Genomic DNA, 25,667 nt, shown 5'->3' with positions numbered 1-25,667 from the left:
TCTATGTTTATAAATGAGATTCCTCTCATGTCGCTTTTTTAGGTGCTCACTTTAGTACACATTTTAGGATCAAATTTATCTCACATAATAAACTAAGGAACCTCCTAGTCTGTTTTCCCAAGTCTGTCAAGCCCTCCTTCAATTCCTCCACGTTGCAATCAGAACGACCTTTTAAAAACTCAAGTCTCACAGACCTACTAGAGAATGGATTTGAGGATACGGGGAGGGGGAAGGGTAAGCTGGGACAAAGTGAGAGAGTGGCATGGACATATATACACTACCAAACGTAAAATAGATAGCTAGTGGGAAGCAGCCGCATAGCACAGGGAGATCAGCTTGGTGCTTTGTGACCACCTAGAGGGGTGGGATAGGGACGGTGGGAGGGAGGGAGACACAAGAGGGAGGAGATATGGGGACATATGTATATGTACAGCTGATTCACTTTGTTATAAAGCAGAAACTAACACACCATTGTAAAGCAATTATACTCCAATAAAGATGTTTAAAAGAAAACAAAACAAAACTCAAGTCTCATTATATCCCTTTCTTAACATCTTTAATGGTCTCCCATCCCATTACTTTTATGATACAGTCCAAAAATCTTAACTTGGTCTATACAGTTCTGGAACATCTGGCCATGTATATCTCATTCTCTCCTACTTTGGGGTCTTCAAATGCATGCACCTTGGGACTGCCACTCCCTCTCCCAGCTAAATTTTATGGAGCTACTCTTAAATGTCACTGAAGTCCACCACTAATTTAGAGCTCCCTCACTATCCAGCTCACCTTATTCAAAATTACTTGTTAAATGTCTGATCCCTCTGGTAAACTGCAGAAAAATCTATAAGAGCAAAGACCCTTTTCTCAAGTGAGCAGTAAACAGGCATTCTTTACCTCAGGAGTTTGAGAACTTGATACTGTATATACTGTCTCCCTACTAGTGTATATACCAAAGATAAGGACCAGTTCTTATGTATCTCTTCCACCCAAAGTTTAGCACAGCATCTTACACTCAATTAAGAGTTCAACGGATTTACATCAACATGTAATACAAAGAGCAAACTTAGTAAAGTCTGTGTCTGGCAAATACTCCTTAATATTATAACATAAAACATTATAAATATGTTTATACGATAGAATATAATTAGAAGAGGCAATCACACATCACAACATAGCCATACGGACTTCTAGAGTCCCTTGTTGAAAATTCATCAGAAATGCTGAGTTAAAATAGTTGACTCATCGGAAAGACTTATAAAATTGAATAAGTTAAGTTCTTTAAATACTTTGAAGTGAAGAAATCTCCTCTGCAGAGACTTCAAAGAAGGAAAACCCAGCAAAGATCGCAACACCGAAATATTTTCTGCTTTTCCCACTTGCTTTATTATGTCCAAATAATCCTAAAGTCTCCAGGAAATGCCCATGTGTCCACTGGCATATGCCCAACCAGAACTATCAACCCCAAACACTACCTCCTTTCCACGACAGTGGATCATCTCTTTAAACATCTCATCCTTGGATTCTAATGTTTTATGGCATTATTAACTTTCAAAATCAACTCTCATTTATTGTAGATACACTGAAAGCCTAAACAAAGAGATCTAAAAAGGTAAAAGAGGGACAGCTAGGGAATAAGTAAGTAATGGGATGGCTATGGAACAGGTAAGTAACAGGGAACACATTAAAGTAAAACAATGTTTCTAACTGACCAACTTCTGCTACCAAAAGCACATCTGTACAGTGAGAACAGCAGGAGTATCCACCTCACAGAGGTGTTGTAAGAAATAAACGAGTTAACGCACATGGAATGCTTAGTGTCTGGCACTACTATCGTGTTATTTTTTTATTTCTCATTAGGCAGCTAGAAGTTATAAAGTAAGTTAAGTAAATAAAAACCTGGGCCAGCATTCTGGGCCAAGAAGAGACCTCCTAGTTTATTCATGGCTGACAATAGCCTCTATATATGTACATTTCTAGGGAAGTTCCTGATATCCCAACATTATTACTTTCCCCATCCTAATAGGCAGGAAGTTCTTCATAACATCTAAAACTATTTTAGTTAAAAATTTTTGTCTACTTCTTTTACTTTTTATTAGTAGGAAAAGAAAGGCGGTTTCTGTCATTTAAATGAAAATGATGACTTTAAATGTATAAGGGAAGTACGTAAATCAAATTGCTTTTATTGTCATTAGAAAAAAATAATTTCTACTAACATAAAAAGATGGCAAATCTGATAGAAAGAAAAGTAATAAAAAAACCTTAGGAAATGAGTCACCTCAAGCAGAATCACGGGGAATCAAAGAATAACCTTACATTATAGACTGAATGTTTTGCGTCTCCCTGTCAATTCATCCTAACCCCTGATGTGATGGTACTGGGAAATGGGGCCTTTGGAAAATAATTAGGTCACGATGGTGGAGGACTCATTAAATGGGATTAGTGCCCTTACAGACAGCTCCCTCATTCCTTCTGCCATGTGAGGACACACCAAGAAGACGACCATCTATGAACTAGGAAAGCAGGCTCTCACCAGACACCAAATCTGCCAATGCCTTGATACTGGACTTCCCAGCCTTCAGAACTGTAAGAAATAAATGTTTGGGAGCTCTGCCTAAGGCACTGTGGTAACCTAAATGGGAGGGAGGTCCAAAAGGGAGGGGATATCTGTATGTGCATGGCTGATTCATTTTGTTGTGCAGTGGAGGCTAACACAACACTGTAAAGCAACCACACTACAATAAAAATTAATAATAAAAAAAGACATTATGTTAGCCTTGTTAAGAAACTGAAACTTGATTTTAAGTGCAATGGGAAACCACTGGAGGATTCTGATCAAGAAAGTGACATAAAATGTTTTTTAAAAAGGAGAGAGAAAATTGGTCATAAATTAGATATAAACAAAGGAAAAAGCACTTGAAGTTCATTTTAAAAAAATACAAGTAATTTGTGTTTTAAGACTGCAGAACCTATTGTACAATAATCCAATCTACTAAAGTTGTCACTAAAAACAGGTTGAAATAATTTCAATTTGAAGTTAGATGAATTGCACTGATTAAGCTCTTACTAGTACAAATATATTACAACCCAGGAGGGCCCCGAGCGAGAACAAGCAATTGGCATCAACCTAAGGAAAATACCTCTTACTCAAGAAATTTAATACCAATTGAAAGTACTTATAAGATACGTACTGGTAAGAAAACAACTGAGATAAATTTGAAAGCGCTCAACTAGCCTGTTTTGAGCACTGACTGACTTTGGACAAGTTGCTTAATCTCTGTATGCTGTTTCCTATAAGTTGAGACATACTAACAGCCTGTAGAAGAGTCAATGTATATAAAGTACTCAAAAGAGTATTTGGCACAAAGCAAGTGCTCAATAAGTATTAGCTGCTGCAATTTAAAAAAAAAAAAAAAAAGAAAGAAACTGTTGTTTAAGTGATCCGTCTGTGATATTTTTGTTATGGCAGCCCTGACAGACCGAGACTCCCTCTGACCAAGAGGTGATGTTGCTTTCTACAGCAACACAAAACTGCCCTGAAGTTTTCCTGCTTTCATTTTTCTCTACTTCTGTGATTGATACTAAATGGCCACCTAATGATTTTTATAGGAGAAAAGAGGTACCAAAAACAGGTGGATTGGAAAGAGAAGTTGGAAGGAGGAGAAGATGATTTGGCTACTATAGGGGATTCATTTGGCTCCATTTGGTGCCAACATGATGATAATCTTCTAATCTCTTCAGAAACGTTGCCTTCAAGTGAACCTCTCGTTATATACCCCTCACTAAAACGTGGAGTTATTGAAAATTAGGCTGAACACGCATCCTTACATTTTTGGTTCCTGCCTAGTTCCTTTTGCTTTCTGTCTCTATGAATTTGGCTACTTTGGATATTTCATATAAATGGAATCATACACTTTGTGACCTACTGCATCTGACTTCTTTCATTTAGCATAATGTTTCAAAGCCCCTCCATGTTGTACCAGTATCAGTACTTCATTCCTTTTCATAGCTGAATAATATTCCATTGTATATATAATACATTTTGTTTATCCATTCATCAGTTGATGGGCATTTGGGTTGTTTCCCCTTTTGGCTATGGTGATATTGCTGCTATGCATAATCAGTACAAGTTTTTGTTTAAACACCTGTTTTCAATTATTTTGGGTATGTGCTCAGGGACGGAATTGCTGGGTCATATGGTAATTCTTTTTAACTTTCTGAGGAACCACCAAACTGTTTTCCACAGAGGTAGCACCATTTTACATGCCCACCAGCAATGTACAAGGTTCTAATTTCTCTATATCCTCACCAACATTTGTTATTTTCCATTTTATTGATTAAAGTTATCCAGTGGGTACAGAGTAACATTGCGTTGTGGTTTTAAATTTACATTTCCCTAATGGTTAATGATGTTGAGCATCTTCTCGGGTGCTTATTGGTCATTTGCATACCTTCTCTAGAGAAATATCTATTTAAATCCTTTGCCCATTCTAAAATTGGGTTTTTTTTAGTTAGGTTGTAAATTCTTTGATATATTCTGGATACTAGTCCCTTAGCAGATATACGATTTGCAAATATTATCTTCCATTGTATAGGTTGTCTTTTACTTTCTTGATAGTGCCTTTTGAAACAAAAAAGTTTTAATTCTGATGAAGTCTAATTTATCTATTTTTCTTTTGTTGCTTGTTTCTTTGATATCATATTTAACTATGGTGCTTCTTTTGATAGCTAAAATATGTCAGTGTTGGCTTTAATTTTTATTATATTAATCACTATAATGATCAACTTACTACCATATGCCAGGCATTTTATATGTGCTCTTTCAGTTCCTTCTCTCCGCCCCCCCCACCCCGCCCCTCTTGCTCTTACTCTCATTCTCCCTCTCTCTGACCTAGCTGGTATTGGGCCATTTTCTAGAGAAAAAAAAAAAAGTTCAAAAGGGGAATTTTCTCAAAGTCATTCAGTAGGATATGATAGAGGCAAGATTCAAATCCAGCTTTGTCCAATTGTACAGACCCTACTCTTTTTTCCCTACTGCACTGCATTTCATTATCAAATAGCATAATATAAAGTTTTTGATTTTGGCAACAAAAGAGGAAATGCGTGTTGTATTAGCTTTCTACTGCCTCCATAATAGACTGCCACAAATTCAGTGGTCTAAGCAACACAAATTTATTATCTTACAGCTCTACAGGTCAGAAATACAACACGCGTTTCCACCAACAAAAAGCAAGGTGTTGGCAGGGCTGCACTCATTTCTGGAGACTCGAGGGGAGGACTGGTTTCCTTGCCCATTTAGGTTGTTGACAGAATTCAGTTTCTTGTGGTTATAGGACTGAGATCCCCATTTCCTTGCTGGCTGTCAGCTATTCCTGGTCATTCCTAGCCTCTGGAGGCCACCTGTACTCTTTTGCTCATGGCCTCATTCTTCTACCTTCTAAACCAACAAGGTTGGTCAAATCCCTCTCACACTTTGAATTTCTCTTTTTTCTTCCATCTTGTCTCTCTCTTCTGCTTTTAAGGACTCACAGGATTAGATTTGACTCACCCAGATAATTCCAGGATAATCTGCTCAAGGTCCTTAACATCACAACATCTGTGAAATCTCTTTTGTCCTAAAGGTAGCATGGACAGGTCACAGGGATTAATATGTGGACATCTTTGGGGGAACAGGGCATTTATTCTGCTGTACACGCACACACACACACACACACACACACACCCTTATATTTTTTCCTCAGCTAGGTAAATATACAGAGTAAGGAGAACAGAGAACTAACAGAACTGATAGAACAGAAGACTGGTAGAGCCCTTGAAGTACAATATTAAGGGATAGGCAGAAGAAAAGAAACCCACCCACTCCCGCCCCTGCAAAAAAGAGCCTGAGAAGAAGCAATTGAAGAGGTAGATCCAGAGGTATCTTAAATATTCTTGTGTGAAGTTTTGCCTGCTCTTGACTTACTGATTTCCTCTTTAAACTTGGAAACAATTCTCTCAAAGCTCTTTTGCCCAGTCTTTTACCTCCTAATCCAGCCATCGTTAATAGTGCTGATTCTTGGGCAGTGACCAGACAAATTTCAATTCTGCACATAATATCCTGAAATATCTCAGAACACTGAGCCAATGAATTGCTAAATTGGCTGAACATTCAGAGACCTCTTTTCCAGGAACATCTTGCTCCAGGCAATAGAATAATAGATCATGCTAGAACTCCCTAAAGCAAGGTAGCTGTGGAAAGCTGCAATACCTTGATGGCAGATTCCACTGCTGGCAAGTAAGATCCTGACCTCAGGTTTTCAAAAGGAGAAACTAAGCAGGGAATCTCCTGGTGTCAATACTTTTTCCCCCCAGCTGAGTCAATAAGTTCTATGAGATACAGACTTGTGGAGTGATAAGTATTAATTTAACTAAAAGATTGCAGTGGATCCTGTGTTATAAGCTGAGGATAATCAGTGACAGTAAAGCCAAAAAGCTTCCTATTAAATACATGCTATCTTCTAAAATTGAAATATCGGCATATAGGAATTCTAAGCAAGTACATATGGGAAGTTAAGGAAGAAACCATCTTGAAGAGGATAAGTTTAAAGCTAGTAAGGATGAACCAAAATCAGAGGACACAAGAGATCAAACAGAACATGAAGATTACCTAATCTTTTCATTTTACTTTGGGGAAATTAAAATACAAGCAGGCGACTTTCCCAAAATAACCTAGTTGCTGGCAACATCACAGATATCCTGACTTCCCCTTCAACATTCTACATCCTGGGATGGTCCACAGTGGGGGGCTCTACTATCAGTTGCTAAATGGATTCTTTTCTCAGCCACTTTACCCTGGGACCTCAGTGAGGATGACAAAAACGTGGGTGAAGCACTGCCACTCACAATGCTTTAACACGGTGAGCAATTCTAGCCTCGCTCTACTGGAAACTCAGTTCTATGACCTCTGAGGCTAAACAACATCTTTTCAAATGTATTAGGGGATGCCTTAGGAAAACCAATGAACTCTAGGTCGCTCCCAGGGGCCAGCATGCCTAGAAGACCAGGAGACAGTACACAACTCAAAACTCAAGAGCTCTGCATAAGAGATTTTGAGGTGTGTGTATGAATGTAAAATTACCACTAGATTCTGGGGAATGAAAGTGGGAAAGAGGAAGTAGGAAAAAAGGTGAATGGTTTCACCTCTGCCACTTCTGATTTGTGCCAAGATTTTTTTAGTTCTATTACCTCATAAAAAGCGGGAGCCACAATAAAGAAATCTCTGAAACGTATGCTCCCCAGCACGCTACAGGATACAACTAACATAAAACCACAGCTATTTTCTTCTGTTCTAGACTGGGAAATTAAAAAAAACAAAAAAAACCACATTTTAAGGAGTCAGTTGGCCTATCTAGGCCACCCAACCCTAGCATCTATGCAATTAGCCAGTCACAGATTTAACAATTAAATCCTATGATCCCTGTCCAGGCAACTTGCTACTTAAGGATAGTGAGCTGTTGCCAGTTGCCTTTCGTAAAAGAAGTGGGAGATCTCAGCAGGCTAGATCCTCCACAGATCACCCTCCTTACTCTGGGTTTTTGTGGGCCTAAAGCCCTCCAGACACGAACAACTGTATTGAGAAAGGACATGAAGAAAAAGGACATGAAGAAAGCCACAAAGGGACTAAATAGCCTTGAATATCTTATTTCAGATTTCTCTGCCACTTCTCAGGATGAGCTACTGAATTTATAGATTCTAATTGTAGGTTACGCAGTTAAAATATCTCTTGCTGTTGTTGTTATACAAAATACTGTATTTGGACTACCACAGTGCCTCTCTCTCCTTGGTATATTCACACTCATTATCCAGGGTGTCACATTCACCTGGTATCCTTTGATTTCCCAGACTCTCCATATGTCATCATACTCTACTGTACTCCACTGGAAAAAGAGGTTACTCTGCCCCTGCATAACACTGAAAGTCCTCTGTAAAAGTCACAACACGCTTTTGCAATCAGGAGTCAATTTTCCATTTACCAAAACAGCGCTCCCCAACATGTTCTGTTGACTTACTTTGACCATTTTTAAGTGACTTCTGCATTTCTTGATAAGCTGCGTTGTCTCCAAGTCTCACTGCCAACTTGTGATCAGAAACTGTGGCACCCGGCTCACAGTTTACCTCTCCAGACTTAACATCATCATCACCAACATCTGGGTAATACGTGATTAGAGAGAGACATTTATCAGCAGGCATCTATCAATCTATATTATGAAGCAAAGAAATCCATAACCAAGAACACTTTTAGGAAACACCCTTTTTCTACTTCACTGAAAGGTAGAGTCCAATATGTACAACACACTTTCAACCGCTGATTAAAAACTTTCTGAAATCCCTACTTTTAATGGTGTATATCAGGTTGCTTTGTAGAACAATCCATGTCTAAAAGGCTATTAACCTGTAAATACTTAAAACTAAGGCAAACATGTAGAGATTACATTTTTTTCCTTCAACAACACTTCCTGAAGGCCTACCATATGCTAGGAATTGTTCTAGGCACTAAGAATAAGGTTGTTCACAAAATGGGCAAAATCTCTACCCCCATGAAATCATTTTCTAGTGGAGGGAAAGCGAATTAAATAAGATATGTAAGATATATAATATACTAGAAGATAATAAATTGTTCAGAGAAAAATGAAGCAGGGAAAAGGATAGAGTTTTGCTTTGGTTTTGGTTTGGTGGTGGGGTGGCAGGGGTAGTGGGAGAGTGAAATTACAACCTTAAATAGGAAAGGCCTCTATGAAAAGGTGAACTTTAAATGACTTGAATAAAGACCTGAGGAAGATAAAGGAGCAAGAACTACAGGTATCTGGAAAAGGGCCTTCTAGGAAGAGTCGATATCAAGGGCAAAGGCCTTGAGATGGGCCTGTACCTGACATATTTGAAAAGCAATAAGGAGGCTATCAGAGCCAGAGCAGAGTGAGGAGAAAAGAAGTAGAAGAGGAGGTCAGACAGTTAAGTGGTATGTGTGTGTGCCTGAAAATTCTATAGTATCTTGTAGGTCATTAAAAGGACTTAGGCTTTTACTTAGAGTGAAATGGGAAGTCATTGTGAGGTTGTGGACGGAGGACTGATGTGATCTGACTTCTGTTTTAACTGTTTCATGCTGGTTGCCATATTGAGATCAGTCTATAGAAGGGCAAAGTCACAACCATGGAGACTAGTTAAGAAGCCATTGCAAGAATACAACGAGAAATAATTATTACTTGAATCATGAGAAAAGAAATGATAGTTATAAATGGCTGGTTTCTGGATATATTTTGAAGGGAGGGAAAACACGGCTTGCTGATAGACTGGATGTGGGATGTGAGAGAAAGAAAGGAGTCAAGGATGACTTCAAGATTTCTATTCCTAGAAGAAAGACCAGAATTGCCATTAATTGAGGTGAAGAAGACTGCAGAAGGAACAGGCAGGAACTTAGTTTTAGAACATTTTAAATTATAATAGGATATAACACATTAAGAGTTTTTTTATTATTTATACAGGATGAAGATAAGTATATTTCTGGCATGGAGAATAAGGCCATGTTACATTTTCAACGCATTAATCACTTTCATTCAAAATTCCTAACTGCCTCAGCAGGAATTATTTGTAAACAAGAAGTCATTCTAAAGAAGATATCAACATCTTGAATTGGTTTCAGAGTTTGGGCTGACATTCTGGCCTAATTTTGGAGCTCAGTTAGGTGGGATACATGCATCTCAGACAGATACAACAAGGATGAAATGCTGGATGAACTCTAAGGGTGCACATGCATTAAGAAAAATGGCCCCCATGTGGGCAGAGACATAGAAAGGGAACACCTGATACTTGAACCCAGGTGCTCACCAGGGTTGGAAGAATATGACCAAGTGTTTCATCTGAGAAGTTATCTCCTGTTGAAGCAGTTAGAATAATTTACCAGGTGAGGAGCTATTTTCCTTTTCAGCATGAACCTTCTAGCTGCATGGTGCTGTTCCTAGGTAGGCTTCCCTCTTGACTCTCACTATAGAATGTCCTCCCTATGCTAGGGTACAGGGACTACCAGCTAAGTTCCCTTTCCCCATATTTGGTCCTTCCTTTCCTCAGGGTTGTGACCTCTGCACTTCATTTAACAAGATTAAAGTGAAAATGAAGAGCATGGTGTGGGAGGAAAATAATGAACACTATTTATTTAAGGGAGTTTGAGTACAAATATTATTCAGAAATTCAATCTAATTCCATTTACTTCTGAAATGACACAAAACAATATTAAGTCAATGCATTCAGAAAGCAGTTATGAAAGCATAATACCTAATCGGAACTATGTTACCCACTGGAGGAGGGGGAGTTGAGGATAAATGAAGCAGGGATCCTGCCCTTGGTGAACTCAGAAGCTAAGGGGGAAGGCAGATGGTTAAACAAGTAATTACAAAGGAATTAGTAATGAAGGGACACACAGAATGTCAGGGATCCAAAGGGGGAACAATTAAATCTGTCTGAGGAGGCTGGGAAGAATTTATAAAGGAGATGACGTTTGAGCCAAGCAGTTTAGGAAGGGAAGGAGTTTGTCACTTTATTAAGGGAGAGCACTCTGTGACAGGCAGAGGGGGCCTAAAGCTTGTCCAGTTTTTGGATCAGGGAGGTGTAAAGAGTGGTCCTGGTAGAGATTACAGGGGGAAAGATGACAGGAAAAGGAGACGAGAGAGACAAGCTGGGACCAGACTTGCTTTGCTAGGAGTTTGTCCTTTGTTCACTGGGCAACGGAGAGCTCTCATCCTTTTTAAGCAGGTAAATGACATAATCATAACTGTGTTTTTAAAAATCAGTAGGTAGCAGAATGAAAGAAAAGAAATAAAAGATGCTCAATGGTAGTAGCATAAGACAGATCAAGAGAAGAAGTAAGAATAAAATAGTTTCATACTTAACAGAAAGAACCATGAACATACCCACTATCCACTTCCATTCGCCTTCCCCATTCCCCAAGCCTACCATTACCTCCTCCAATGAAATTAACTGTCTTCTTTCACTATCATTTCATCAAGCAGACAGGGAAAGAAAAGAGGTTCACACAGACAGATAGATGTAGGAAGGCAGCATTCCAGAGAAAACACATGTAAAACCACCTTCTCTCTTTTAATGATTTCTATCAGAGGTTTTAAGCGAAGGAAAAATTAAGAGCATCATATGGAACTCTAATCACACTTGGATTTAGAACAGGGAAGCACACACACTACAAATGCTATATTGACAGATGGTTAGCAGTATACACTCTAAAAGGAACGATACGTCTCCCCTTGCCTCATAACACACATTCACTTTCAGTGATGATGCTAATTTACTATTGCCTGAGATAGTCCTTTTTAATATAGCCTTGGGGTACCAGTAGCTTCTGAGAACCACTTTCTCCCCACTGTCTCTCCAAGTCTCTTGCGGTGCTAAGTCACAGAATACTACAGACTATACTAGCAGTAGCTTTTAAGGCAGCCAGAACATTGCTGTAGAGAACCTGCTACTTGTCTTCATCAGGCCCAAAGCATCAGAACTCTGGGAAGAATTTGGGAGGCCTCTTTCTGCTTGATGTTTAGTTTAGGTGAGCACCCACACCTCAATCTTCAGATTAAGTCTCTAGAGCATATTTTTTTAGCATACTCTGGAAAATAGAGACCTCACACCTTAGCTCTTCTCGCCAATAGCGGGCTAATTTGCTCTTTCTATAGTAACACTGGAGACAAAAAATGGTTTGAACATTTTTTATTATTAGCAGGGAATTAAATTTCACACACAATTTTAGAGACACCATGAAGAGTGAATCTCAAATGTTTTGGTCACAGAATGCTTTTATAAAACTAAATAAACAAAAGAAACAAAATCAGCTCCTACTGACCCATTAACCAGAAAGGCAAGAATCATCACTTCTAATGGCTCAGCAATGTCTCCCTCTTTCAAACTCATGCAATGCTTGCACAATACTTAATTTGTTACTTAAACATATACATTTTACTAGTAGTTAACTTTTATAAATATCAGTCTTGTATTTCTTACTAGATTGTAATAAGCTAACGCTAAATTAGAGATGCATCAAATCAGATTGCAAAAAACCTATCACAGGACAGGGCAAAAAGAATTGAAAACCAGACATTGATAAATTCATGCCCTTACTGATGTTCATGGGCTACTCAATTTTTTTTAATGTGTAGCAAAAAAAAGACATGCAATAAAAAAATAAAGGTACCCTCATACCTATCGTATTAACCAAACACTTAAAATTTATAATTTATAGACTCAGTGTTGGTGAGGCTGCTGTAAAACTAGTGCACGAATACACTGCTAGGTGTACTTTAAGTTGGTATAATAACCCTTTGTTATAGGAACCAACAATACATTTAAAAGCCATAAAAATGTTTTTGTAACTCTTACATAAAGAAATTACCTTAAGGAAAAATTCAGGTTAAAAAAAAGGCTATAAGTATGAACACATATAATTTAAATATAAAAAGAAAACATTAGAAATAACTTGTAAGTTCAAAAATAATAATGGCTAATTAAATGATGGGATATAAAACTGATGTACCATTCATAATAAAAACTCTAAGCAAATTAAGAATTAAAAGAAACTTCCTCAACTGATGAAGAGCATAAAAAACTTACACCTATTATTATATTTAATGGTGTAAGACTGAATACTTTCCCATTAAGATCAGGAATAAGCAAGGATATCTGCTCTCAGCACTTCTATTTAACATTGTACTGGAGGCCCTGGTGCAACAAGGCAAGAAACAGAAGGCATCTACATTGGAAAGGCAGAAGTAAAACTGTCTTTATTCACAGATGTCATAACTGTCTACCTAGAAAATCCCAAAGAATGTATAAAATACTAGTAGATCTAATAAATGAGTTCAGAAAGTTTGAGATTCAAGATCAACATACAAAAACCAACTGTGTTTCTATATACTAGCAATGAACAATTAAAAACTGACATAAAACAATAGCATTTAAAATGTACATGAAATACTCTGATTAATTCTAACAAAATATTTGCAAGATTTGCTGAAAAACTACAAAGCACTGATAAAAGAAATCAAAGACATAAATAAATGCAGAGATAGACTATGTACATGGATTAGAAGACTCAATATTGTCAGAATGTCAATTCTCTCCAAAGTGATCTATGAATTTGATAAAATCCTAGTCAAAATTCCATCAAGGTTTTTTTGTAGGAATTGACAAGCTGATTCTAAAATATATATGTAAAGGACCTAGAGTAAATAAACAATTTTGAAAAAGAAAAAACAGTTAGAGGACTCATACCATAGTACCTGATTTCAAGACTTAATATAAAAGTAAGATCAAGACATAGCAAAAGGATAGACACACAGATCAACGGAACAAAGTATAGAGTCCAGAAATAGAACAATACATATATAGTCAGTTGACTTTTGATAAAGGTGTCAAAGCAAATCAATAAAAATACGTACTCTTTTTAACAAATGGTGCTGGAACAACTATACATTCTATATAAAAATATGAACCTTGACCATATTGTATATTATATTGAAAAATTAACTCAAAATGTGTCAACAGAGATGAAATGTAAAAAAACCTAACACTATATATAACAGTCCTAGAAGAAAAATAGGAGATAATCTTTGTGACTTCGGGTTAGGCAAAAATTTCTTAACATAGGACACATGGAGCAGGAGCCATGAAAGAAAAAAATGATGTCACTGAGAACTGTATTTTATTAAGATAAAACACTCAAACTTCTAGAGAAATACTATTAAGAAAATTAAAAGCTACAGACTAGGGGGAAAATGTTGTCAAACACATATCTAATAGTGAACTGTTAATCACAATATATAAAAGTCTTTTACAACTCAATAATAATTCTTTTTAAAACTGGATGAAAGATTTGAACAAACACCTCACAAAAGAAGAGATACAGATGTCAAATAAGCACAAAAAATAATGTTCAGCATCAACAGTCATTACATGAATGCAAATTAAAACCACCACAAGATACTACAACACACCTACTAAAATGGTAAAAATGAAAAGAAAATTGACAACACCAAATATTAGCAAGGGTGCAGAGCAACTGCAACTCTCATATATCGCTGGTGAAAATGTAAAGTGGTAAAGCCACTTTGAAAACAGTTTGATAGTTTCTTATAAAGTTAAAAATATACTTACCATATGACTCAGAAATCCCACTCCTAAGTACTCTAGAGAAATGAAAACATATGTCCACATAAAAACCTTTACACAAATCTTTATTGTGGCTTTTCTTTCATGATATCCCCAAACTGGGAACAATCCAAATATTCATCGACTGGTGAATGAGTCAACAAATTATCCCCATAATGGAATATTATTCTGCAATAAAAATGAAGAAACTACTAATATATGCAACAATATGAATGAATCTCTACTAATATATGCAACAATATGAATGAAACTCAAAAGCATCATGCTAAGTGAAAGAGGCCAAAATGAAGAGTATGGTTCCATTTATATGTATTATTCCATTTAAATGACAAAACTGTAGCATCAGAGATCAGAACAGTCATTGCCAGGAGCTGGGAGTAGAAAGAGGAGACTCATTGCAAAGAGGCATAAAGGAATTTTCTGAATAATGGAAACATTCTGCGTGTTGATTTGGGTGGTAGTTACACAACTGCACAAGTTTGTAAAAATTTACAGAGCTGTATGTCTAAGAAGGATGAATTTTACTATATGTTAATTATGACTCAACAAACCAACAAACAAATAAAAGACTGTCACACCAAGTGTTGAAGAGACTGTGGAACAACTGGAACTCTCATTCACTGCTGACAGGTACGGAAAATGGTACAACCACTTTGGAAAATAGTTTGACATTAAAAAAAAAAAGTTAAATGTATACTTCAACAATTCCACTCCTAGTATTACTCAAGAGAAATAAAAACATATCAATATATCTACACAAGCACTTGTACATGAATGTTCATTAGCCTTATTCATAACAGTGTGAAATTGGAAACAACAAAATGTTCACAAATATAGCAGGTGAATGACCAAATAAAGTATGATATATCCATATAAAGAATATCACTCATCAATAAAAAGGAATGAACTATTGATACATCCAATACCATGGATGATCTTTTTTTTTTAACCTGTGCATGTTTATTTATTTATTTATTTTCTTATTAGTCATCCATTTTATACACATCAGTGTATACATGTCAATCCCAAACTCCCAGTTCATCACACACACACCCCCCACCCCTTGCCTCTTTCTCCCCTTGGTGTCCATGTTTTTTCTCTACTTCTAGGTCTCAATTTCTGCTCTGCAAACCGGTTCATCTGTACCATTTTCTAGGTTCCACATATATGCATTAATATACGATATATGTTTTTCTCTTTCTGACTTACTTCACTCTGTATGACAGTCTCTAGATGCATCCATTTCTCTACAAATGACCTAATTTCGTTCCTTTTTACGGCTGAGTAATATTCCATTGTATATGTGTACCACATCTTCTTTATCCATTCATCTGTCAATGGGCATTTAGGTTGCTTCCATGACCTGGCTATTGTAAATGCTGCTGCAATGAGCACTGGGGTGCATGTGTCTTTTTGAATTACGGTTTTCTTAGGGTATATGCCCAGTAGTGGGATTGCTGGGTCATATGGTAATTCTATTTTTAGTTTTTTAAGGAACCTACATGCTGTTCTCCATGGTGGCTGTATTAATTTATATTCCCACCAACAGTGCAAGAGGGTTCCCTTTTCTCCACACCCTCTCCAGCATTTGTTGTCTGCAGATTTTCTGATGATGCCCATTCTAACTGGTGTGAGGTGATACATCATTGTAGTTCTGATTTGCATTTCTCTAATAATTAGTGATGTTGAGCAGCTTTTCATGTGCTTCTTGGCCGTCTGTATGTCTTCTTTGGAGAAATGTCTATTTAGGTCTTCTGCCCATTTCTTGATTGGGTTGTTTCTTTTTTTAATATTGAGCTGCATGAACTGTTTATATATTTTGGAGATTAATCCTTTGTCTGTTGATTCATTTGCAAATATTTTCTCCCATTCTGAGGGCTGTCTTTTCGTCTTGTTAACTCCTCCCAAGTTAAGAGGCTGATATAGCTTTTGCTGTGGAAAAGCTTTTAAGTTTCATTAGGTCCCATTTGTTTATTTTTGTTTTTATTTCCATTACTCTAGGAGGTGGATCAAAAAAGATCTTGCTGTGATTTATGTCAAAGAGTGTTCTTCCTCTGTCTTCCTCTGGGAGTTTTATAGTGTCTGGTCTTACATTTAGGTGTCTAATCCATTTTGAGTTTATTTTTGTGTATGGTGTTAGGGAGTGTTCTAATTTCATTCTTTTACATGAAAGCTGTCCAGTTTTCCCAGCACCACTTATTGAAGAGACTGTCTTTTCTCCATTGTATATCTTTGCCTCCTTTTTCATAGATTAGTTGACCATAGGTGTGTGGGTTTATCTCTGGGCTTTCTATCCTGTTTCATTGATCTATTTTTCTGTTTTTGTGCCAGTACTATATTGTCTTGATTACTATAGCTTTGTAGTATAGTCTGAAGTCAGGGAGTCTGATTCCTCCAGCTCCGTTTTTTTCCCTCAAGACTGCTTTGGCTATTCGGGGTCTTTTGTGTCTCCATACAAATTTTAAGATTTTTTTGTTCTAGTTCTGTAAAAAATGCCATTGGTAATTTGATAGGGATTGCATTGAATCTGTCCATGGATGAATCTTAAAACATTATGCTGTATGAAATTCCCTTTCTGGAATTTTACATAAATTCAAGAACTGGATGTATCAATAGTTTACTCTTTTTATTGATGAGTGATATTTCTTTATATGGGTATAGCATAATTTATTTAGTCATTCACCTGTTATATTTATGAACTAACCTACTGGAAACATTTCTTAGGCTATAAAAATAAAGGTTTTATAGCTTAAAAGACTTATAATCCTGGAGTAAGCATTAAATACTTACTGGAATTTGCAGGTACAGGAGTCCCATTTTCCTGATGGTTAAGGAGTTGAGACAAAGAAGGGAGACACTAGAAGTTTAATAGGCCAAAAAAGAGTTTTCTTTCTCCATCCCTAAGGAGTTTGGAAAACTGCTTACACAGCAGTTAGAAGAGACTCCAAACAGCTCTCTGCTAACCTACTGGGAACAGATCCTAAATCCTTGGATCGATTGGGATCTTGCCTATATAACTAGTCACCAGAGCCAGTTTTTCTTTTCCACTGGATATTCTTAGCAAATGTTACTGTGTAAAATATCAAAAGGCAGTATCACAAGCTATTCTAAGAAAGTGAGCTGTCCTTTGACACCAATGCTATCCAGAAGGGCTTCAAGCCCAAGTTTAATTTCATTTCATGTGTAAGAATCCCTTAGTCACATCTTAAAATGCCATATCATCTCTCTCTCTCTCTCTCCATATTTGCAAAGAGTTATTTTGCTCCTGAAATGAAGAAAGACCAAGAAGGAAATAATCCTGGCTAATCAAGGAGGGACTACTTTAAGAGATAAGCATCCCATTGATATAGCTGTGTGATTGTGTAGGAAACTGGTTCCTTTGCAGCTCTCTGCTTGCTGATAGGTGTCCTACAGAAAGACTCCTTCCTGGGTATGGCTGCCTCAGAATCAGTCTTTCTGGATTGTCCCTTTGCCTCTTCAACTCACTCACTCTGGCTTGCTTCCCACTGTAGTTCTTTCTTTCACTTGGTTCCTGTTCCATCTTTGCTTGCCCCCTTGGGACTTGACACTTTAGTCCTTTTGGTTCCCTGTCTTTACTGATGCTGTCTGGTTCCCCTTTCATAGTTTGTTCTATGTCATTTCTTTACTGGTTTCTGAACTTGCCTAGTAGGAGGGTTTTAACCCTCAGATCAGGGTTCTGGACACTCTTTTTGTTCCTTGTTCCTCAGGCGCCTATGCTTGTAATGGTGGCTCCCAGATAGCTAATTCTCTTACAGCTATGGGGGGCTTCTTTCTTGGCAAACTGAAATATGCCCCAATTCCCTACATCCAGCCCTTTGTTGTCACTCTCTGCTGCCCTCCAGCGGCTATCAGTAGGATACACTTGTCAGAAATTAGTTCCAAGGCCTGGCTCTACTGTCCTTTCTGTGGCCTATGAGCGTCCTCTAATAGGACACTAGACAGTGTAGTTAATGCAGATGAGATTTGTGTTCGGAACCCAATAGGCTTTAACTCAGCCAGCACTACCACAACAGCCTCTGATTCCACTGCTACTCCCAGGGAAATTCATTGGTGATGACTTTCCTGTCCTTTCTCTTGAAGATGTGAGTATCTGAGAAATTCACAAATTCCAGGTTTATGGGTATGCATATCCATGCTGTGTTGGAAGTAAGAAAGAGGCCTCCTGAGTTTCTGAGGCTTGGCTTCTTGGGAAAGCAGAGAGCAGTGCAGTGGCTCAGGCTAGCCTAGCAGCTGGCCTCAGACTACCTAGGTCTTTTACTGTTTAGCATGAGGATCACAAATGCTGTCTATGAGCTAAGGCAGAAATAACCAGGTGGCTTACTATGCTACGCTTATTAGCTCTTCACACAAGAGTTGAAATGGAATGCAACTCTAGCCTCTGAACTGAGAGACTTTACTATGAGGCTATCTGGAGTGATGCTGGCACCATGCCCACATTAAAAGTTACAGCTGTTTTACTGGACCAAAGGGGTAGCAGGGTTGTCACAGGCTAGACTCACACTTCTGGAAAAGGTCCTTCTAGCCACTACGGGAAAGGCTGTTCTATACTCTGGTGAAATCTCTAGGTGGCAGATCTCTCTGCCTCCAGTTTAAAGTAGGAAGTGGTGGACAACTCTGTTGACCAAGCTTTAGATTAGGTTAGCCATCTAACCCAGGACTGTACCAATATGGGTTGCCAGTAACAATGGATAATCTTAGCCTGGGAGGCCCATAAGTCAAAGGCCAAATCCAATGCATTATTCATGGGAAAATACATCAAAAGTCTGGTGTTTTGTCTCCTGCTACCCAAAAGATTGTCCACAGCCCCTCTAACTGAAGGTTCTTCACCCATTGCTTATCTCCACATATCTGCCATTAATTCAGTTTAAAGACCCTGTCATTAATGATTCAGCATTTCCAGACACACCTCCTCCCCAGTTAAGAGGCTGGTATAGGTGAGACAAAGTCTCAGCAGTTCTAGAATAAATTCTCCTCCAATCAACCAAAAACACTCAGTAAATCCCAGAATGTGTTACATATTACTGGCAATTCCTTCTATAAATTTTCTATGGTGGCTCCAGTTAATAATGTCCCAAGCAAAGTAAGGGGATATGTCTGATTTGCAGAAGCTGCAGCCACATCCTGTAGCTGAAGACCTTATTCATCTGTGCCCTATCCTTGTGTATGCTGATCTAGTGTTGGCTTATATGAGGTCAAAGGTCTAGCTCAGTAGAATCTATTCTCAGAAATGTTCCCAATTTTCTTCTTCTTATTATTATTCTACAAAACCGGACCCAAAGGTGTTAGCTCTTTTCTACTTGGCAATAGGAATTATTTGCTGTCAGAACTTCCTTTAAGGTTAGAGGTATCACTGTGAAGGTTATAAGTGTCTGTCAAAACAACATGGGCAAAACAATTTTGTTAATACAGCCAGAAAAACCTGCTTTCAAAAACCAAAGGACTACCTTTGGAAAGGAAGTATTTCAAGTTGACCATCTTATTTATGCCAGGCTGCCAAACATAGCCAAACGTTTTTTTCTGAAAGCCTGCTTATCAGTATACAGCACATTTGGCCTTGTCCTGGGGAATCTTTCCAGAAAATTCTGCAGCTGTCCCTAAAACTGACTAATAGAGCATCAATACAAAAAATAAAAATCTAGACAAAGTAGCATTTCCTCAAAGCACCAGGGCCACCTGAAGAGAGATTTTGGGAAGGGCAGAATGTTAAAAAGGCCTATGTTACAAGCATGGGCAAACTACACCAGAATGTAAGCTCCACAAGGGCAGGGACCATATTTTATCCACTACACTATACCCTCTATGCCACTGTGCCCACTATAACAGTGCTAGGCATAGTGCTGAATGAATGAATACTTCCTGATTAAGGAGGTCTATATCTACATTCAAGTGCTTGCTGTGCCTATGTCAAGACATGGCCTATAGTCTGCAGGAACTTTTAGTGGCTCTGTATCAGCAGAGATTTGTGCAGGAGTTCTAATATATTAATATTACTACATCCTCTTCTAATCAACAAATGCCTTTGGGATATGATAACCTCAGATTTCATTTCGGAAATGACATCTACCCACATATACATGCTATATATGCTACCGTATCAGTTGTGCAGATAATCTTTTCCCAGATAATGTGCTTTATGGCTTAAACCATTCCTTCTAACCCCACCATTAACATCAGTTATAGAAATGACATCTTCTAACTTCATGAGTTATCAAACTGTTTGATTACTAACTCTGGTGCAGATGACTCCCAGTTTTATAGGCCATTATTCAAGATCAGCAAAATATTTCAGTTGAGCACCTGGAGAGTATTTCTACTGACAACATTACTGATCCACACACTTCACTACTAGAGGGTTCATATACCACTATATTTTCCTCCACCAAGAATATCCTTTCATAAAAACTTTCCCCTACTACCTACACCCACACCTCCCTTCTTTACCATGACTCACTGACAACTGCTCAGTAAATACGTGGGAAAACTACAGGCCACCACCCTTCCCTACTAAGAAGTACATGTGGGGGATGGCTTTCTTCCAGTTTAATATAGCTTAAGGGTTGTGATGAAGACTGATCCCTGAGGCCTTTTATGTGGGCCTGCCCTACCCCCACCCCAGCCTCCTATGTAATCGCCTGGTTAGGGTGAAATATTATAAAAGAAATTCTATTGAGCCTCATTTTGATATGTGCCATATCAGACAAAATCAGTTTTTGATATAAATGGATGTTCTACTGAGGCTAAAATATAAGCACAGTTAATATTTTTTCCATAAGCGCCAACAGCAGTCATACAAAGGGGACATGTTCCTCTTAATGGGAATATTGTTCATTAGACTTGAAGGTAAGGCAAAAAGAAGGGAAGGCAATTTTATTCAAAAACCAAAATTTTATTGAATAGGATCAAGATAGGAGGGGAAATAAAAGGGGAGGTGTCTACACAGTCAGATTCTTGAGTGGTTCTCAGGTTTCCCTACCTGATGCTGACTAACTGAAAATACTGATTTTACCTTTATACCTCTAATAGGCATAACATCAGAATCTGTTCAACGTCTCCAAAGAAATATACAATTATTTCTCTTAGGTTCTATAGTTGTTTTTAAGGCAGTTTAAGTGCCTGCAGTGGAAATGCACTGCATTTACTTTAGACTGAAGGTTTAGAAATTGGGGAATAAGTGGCCTAGAGGGAATGTCACCAACTCAATCTAAAAAAAGCCACAGATATCTTGGGATGGCTTTGCTGTATAAGAGTTGTTGCCAACAAGCTCCATTCAGGAGATCTGATGCAATGTCACAACCTAATTCATTCAGCTTTATAAAAACTTACGTATATTGGAAGTAAAAAACAGCTGGTGCCAAGGAACAGAAACGTTTCTAAAGAACATATTCAAACCTCTTCCTGTTGGTCAGACATGGAAGGTGAACAGCTAAAATTTAATAAATAATGTAATAATTATCTGGGGAAGTTAAGATTCTCTCACAATGAATGGAAAAACAGAAATGTGAAGTGTTTCAGGGTAGCCTGTAATAAGCAGCATTTGATGAGGAGATACAGGACATAAAAAAGAGGCCCATGGAGAAGCTGGAAAGTAAAAGCAAAGAACAAAGAAGAGAAATTAAGAAAAGGGGATTTAAAGAGATTAGTTTAATACTTAAAGGTGGCAAAACAGTCTAGATCCTGGTTAAATCAACACACACACACATGCACACACACACACAGACACATGCATACAAACACGCACACACATTTTTACACACAAAACTTAAATCCAGCTCTTCTCCATGTTTGAAATACCTTTACCCCTAATCAACACCTAACTTCTTCTCAGTTTAACTCTCCACATTTTCCATGAAATATTTTATAACTACTCAGGCCTACAAAGACCTCTGTACTTCATGGCCATTTTTTGTACTTAGAGATTCAATCTTGCTCCTGATTTGCATTGTTTATGTCACATGATTATATAAAAGTCCTATATTCCAACTAGAGTGTAAGTTGGAGTCCCTTTTCCCATTCCTTGAATTTGGGCTGGCCTTGTGACTAGCTCTAGCCAACAGAATGTGGAAGAAGTGATATTTCAAGCATGGGCCTCAAGAGGTTTTCACACTTCCTCTTGCTCTCCTGGAACCCTGCCAGGAGGCCACGTGAATAAGCCTGGACTGGGCTGCTGGCTAGTGCGAGATCACAGGGAGCAGAGAAGAGTCGACTGAGCTAAGGCACGCGACCTCAGGCAAGCCAGAGCCCATCCGGCAGCTGATCTCAAAGTATGAGTGAGCTCAGCTGAACCTAGCCAATCTGTAGAAACTTGAGCTAAATAAATGGTTCTTGTTTTAAGCCAATGTTTTTGGGTGATTTGTTATGCAGCAAAAGCTGTTGCAATAATTGAAACATACACAGTTGTTTTAGCATTCCAATGAAATACTTAATCATATGTGCCTTATATTAGAATCAAGTATCTGCTGTTCACCTCTGTTACTGGAGGGCAGAGACTGTATTATATTCATTTGCGTATTCCCACAACACCTAAGTTGTGCTTTGTTCACAGTAGGCACTCAGAGTTTGATAAACTGAAATGAAAATCATCTGAAGTTCAAATTCCGGTGTTCATCAGCATAATTTACTTAATGTTTAACAACAGAAGAAAATACAAACCATAGTACTGCTTAAGAATCAAATAACTACTGAGGATCTACTCTTGGCCTTGTGTTGTTATTCTCAATTATGAACCATTAAGGGCCAGCAATTATCAGTACTTGGAATATAAATGCTACTTCAAGATAGTTAATAAGTGAGCCTTTAAGCTGTCCTTCTCAAGATTTAGCATTAACCCAAATTTGGATTTTCATAGAAATATGCACATAGATTTGATACATGAATGTGAAGTTGTACTGCACCCATCGTACTTTTATGAGCTTGGGAATATAGAAATTATAAAGTGGCAAAGAAGAAGATTTTGATTTGCACTAATTCACATTAACAGCTGGTTTTCTAAACCCAGAAACCTGACAAATGAACTATGTAGGTAAATATACTTTAACTTTGACGTGCTATAAAAGTGTAAAATATCATGAAAGCCTGTGTATTCAAAATGTCATTTCACTTTTTTCCTTAAGAAGTAGAAAAATTAGAATAGACAGGACGGCTCAGAAAGGATGAATAGTTTTGCTATCCACATCTAATTTGCTTCCTAATAAAATTCTATGGCTTTTAAATGACACTCTGCTATTATAGTCTATACAGAGATGAGTTCATCAAATATTCCATGTTTTGAATATTTTAAAAATTGTCATTCAATTGATAGAGCCTGAAACACTGTAAAGCAAAAGAACATGAAAGCATGATCAGAATGAATATATTCATAAACCAATGAAGAAAATACACTCAATGACAGTAAAAGAATATCCTTGCTGCACTGAACTGGGGACAAATCCCCTTTTTGCATGGGTGCGCGTATGTATCCTATAACTTGCCTTAACTTCAACTTCTTCCTTTAACTTCGGCCATTCCTGATTAATATTGTTATCTTTGACTTATAAAGGGCATAATGGTTAAATCAGGTAGTAAGGTGGATAACTGAGTCAGGACCTTAAAAGGCTTAAAAGGCTTAGACAGGCTAAATAAATAAGAATGATTAAAATCTGGTTTGTTAATAGAATGTCAAAAAGGAAAACGCAGACCAAAGAGAGTAAAGTCTTCAATTGTGGTGTATAAAATCAACCACATAAAGACTAGATATGGAATGAGTAACAATGCTACACGTGAAAAAGATTCAATTACTAGCAGATGGAAGCTCAATAAATCAGGATAGAAAGCCTGTCCCCCAAATTGGAGTGCATTAATAAAAATACAAAGAGTGAAAGGGTCAAAGTTAAGTGAGACATATTTTAGCCAACTTAAGAAATACGTTTCTTTTTTTTTAAGAAATACGTTTCTTATAATCAGATTGTCTTGAGGTGGACCCTGCTGCTTTGGGGAAGCAAGTTCTCTTCAAGGAGAATATTCAAGCACAGTCTAGGGTGCTGTACAGGGATTCCAAGGATCAAGCCAAAGGTTATATTACATGATTTTTAAGATTAGCACCCAGCCCCCAAATTCCATAACTCTATTTTAGGATTGCAAAGAGTACAGGCACAAGGGCACATACTCAAGGACACCTAGTCATGTCTCGTTTGAGGTCAAGCTATCTCCTTTGAAACCACACTTCCAGACTTTCTATTATAATCCGCACATCTCTTATAGTTCATTAGCTGCTCACTTTAAAAATGATGGTCACTTTAAGTTATGAGAATGACTAAGATGAACTGCCAAGAGATAAATATTTTCAGCACGGGATGTGGAAAGATAATTTTTGTCACACTGATTCAACCTACCTGAGGCCTGCTAATAATGAGCTAGGCAAGTTTTTCAAATGATCTAAGAAAAATGTAAGCTGCTTTAACAGAGACAGACATAAACAGAAATTAAGTGATAGATTCAATAGCAAGAGGCATATTCTTTCATGACTCAGTGAAATTTTGGAGCTTTGGTTTCTACTACTAAAACTTCGTAATCGGAACTCCCAGAGCAAAACTGTAACAGAAAACAGGAACTTAAGCATAAGCAACAGTGCTCACTGAGAGCTCACAAGTACTTGAACATTCATCCCCAGCTCAGATCCACCTTATTTTGGCTGTGTTTTCTAACTTACTCCCTTAGTTAACATTTTCTGTGAACACTAGTTGCTTTCCATAGGGACCAAAACCACAAACTCGAGAGAATGACCACACTTCCTTTCCATGAAGAGTGAGAAGGGAAAATTTTTTCCTTGGATGTGTTTCTCCAATGAAATTCAATTTCTGCTTTCCAAGAAACACCAATTGGCTCAGAAGTCTCTGAGAAGAAACAGTGCTGGGAAAGTCAAGCAGATACCGCTCCACAAAACCATAAAGCAAAATCCCAATCTTTCAGGTTTACATCAGCCAAGGGGTTAAAACCTGAACATCTCGGTTGAGTGGCTGAATCCACAGGTGGAAGGTGTTAAGTGTGGAAAGAGGTACTCAGCTGCATTTGGGACCATGCTGGGAAAGCCTTTACGTGTAAGAGAACCCCCACCTCAACTCCTAAATATTAAGTTGACACACGTTTCTGGGACGCGGCCTGAATCCTCAAACTTTGGCGGGTCTCTAGAGCACAATTTTCTGTTTTCTGCTTAACAGGGCTTTCCAGAATTGTCATCAGGTGACAGATTACATCACCCATCCACAAGGATTCAGGGGCAGCTCAGGCCATCCATTATGGGTTAAAAGCCGTTCTAGCATGAATCGAGCCACAGTAGTAAGGAGACTACCAATACAAGGGGTCCTACAGCTTTAAGAAATACCCTGGGCATCTAAAAGTTCTCAGAATGCAAACTTTGTCAGCTCTGAAAACAAGAGGCACTGCATCATTATGGCAGGAGAAACAAAGCCAGCGCC

The 25,667-nt window shown here is 37.9% G+C and overlaps 1 protein-coding gene across 22 annotated transcripts in view; it reads right to left on the bottom strand.

Annotated features, from left to right (window-relative positions):
- The window catches only part of EXOC6B (exocyst complex component 6B), a 703,642-nt gene that overhangs the window by 141,302 nt on the left and 536,673 nt on the right, over nucleotides 1-25,667 (bottom strand). Inside the window, exon 22 of one of the 22 annotated variants that reach the window (XM_089922302.1) lies at nucleotides 1-25,667. This exon is cut by the window's left edge and continues 132,221 nt beyond it. The exons of 18 other annotated variants lie outside the window; for them this stretch is intronic. In XM_089922302.1, coding sequence (XP_089778428.1) covers nucleotides 25,593-25,667 — 75 coding nt within the window. In that variant the 3' untranslated portion in view covers nucleotides 1-25,592. 3 more of the 22 variants (XM_089922305.1, XM_089922307.1, XM_089922304.1) reach the window with 3 other exon arrangements.

Source organism: Delphinapterus leucas, chromosome 13 (genome assembly GCF_059928025.1).
Source record: "Delphinapterus leucas isolate spDelLeu-1000000601 "Yukka" chromosome 13, BTC_Dleu_Yukka2, whole genome shotgun sequence".
Taxonomy (NCBI): Eukaryota; Metazoa; Chordata; class Mammalia; order Artiodactyla; family Monodontidae; genus Delphinapterus; species Delphinapterus leucas.
Note: the sequence above shows the minus strand (reverse complement) of the source record. Positions and strands in the feature narration are given on the sequence as shown.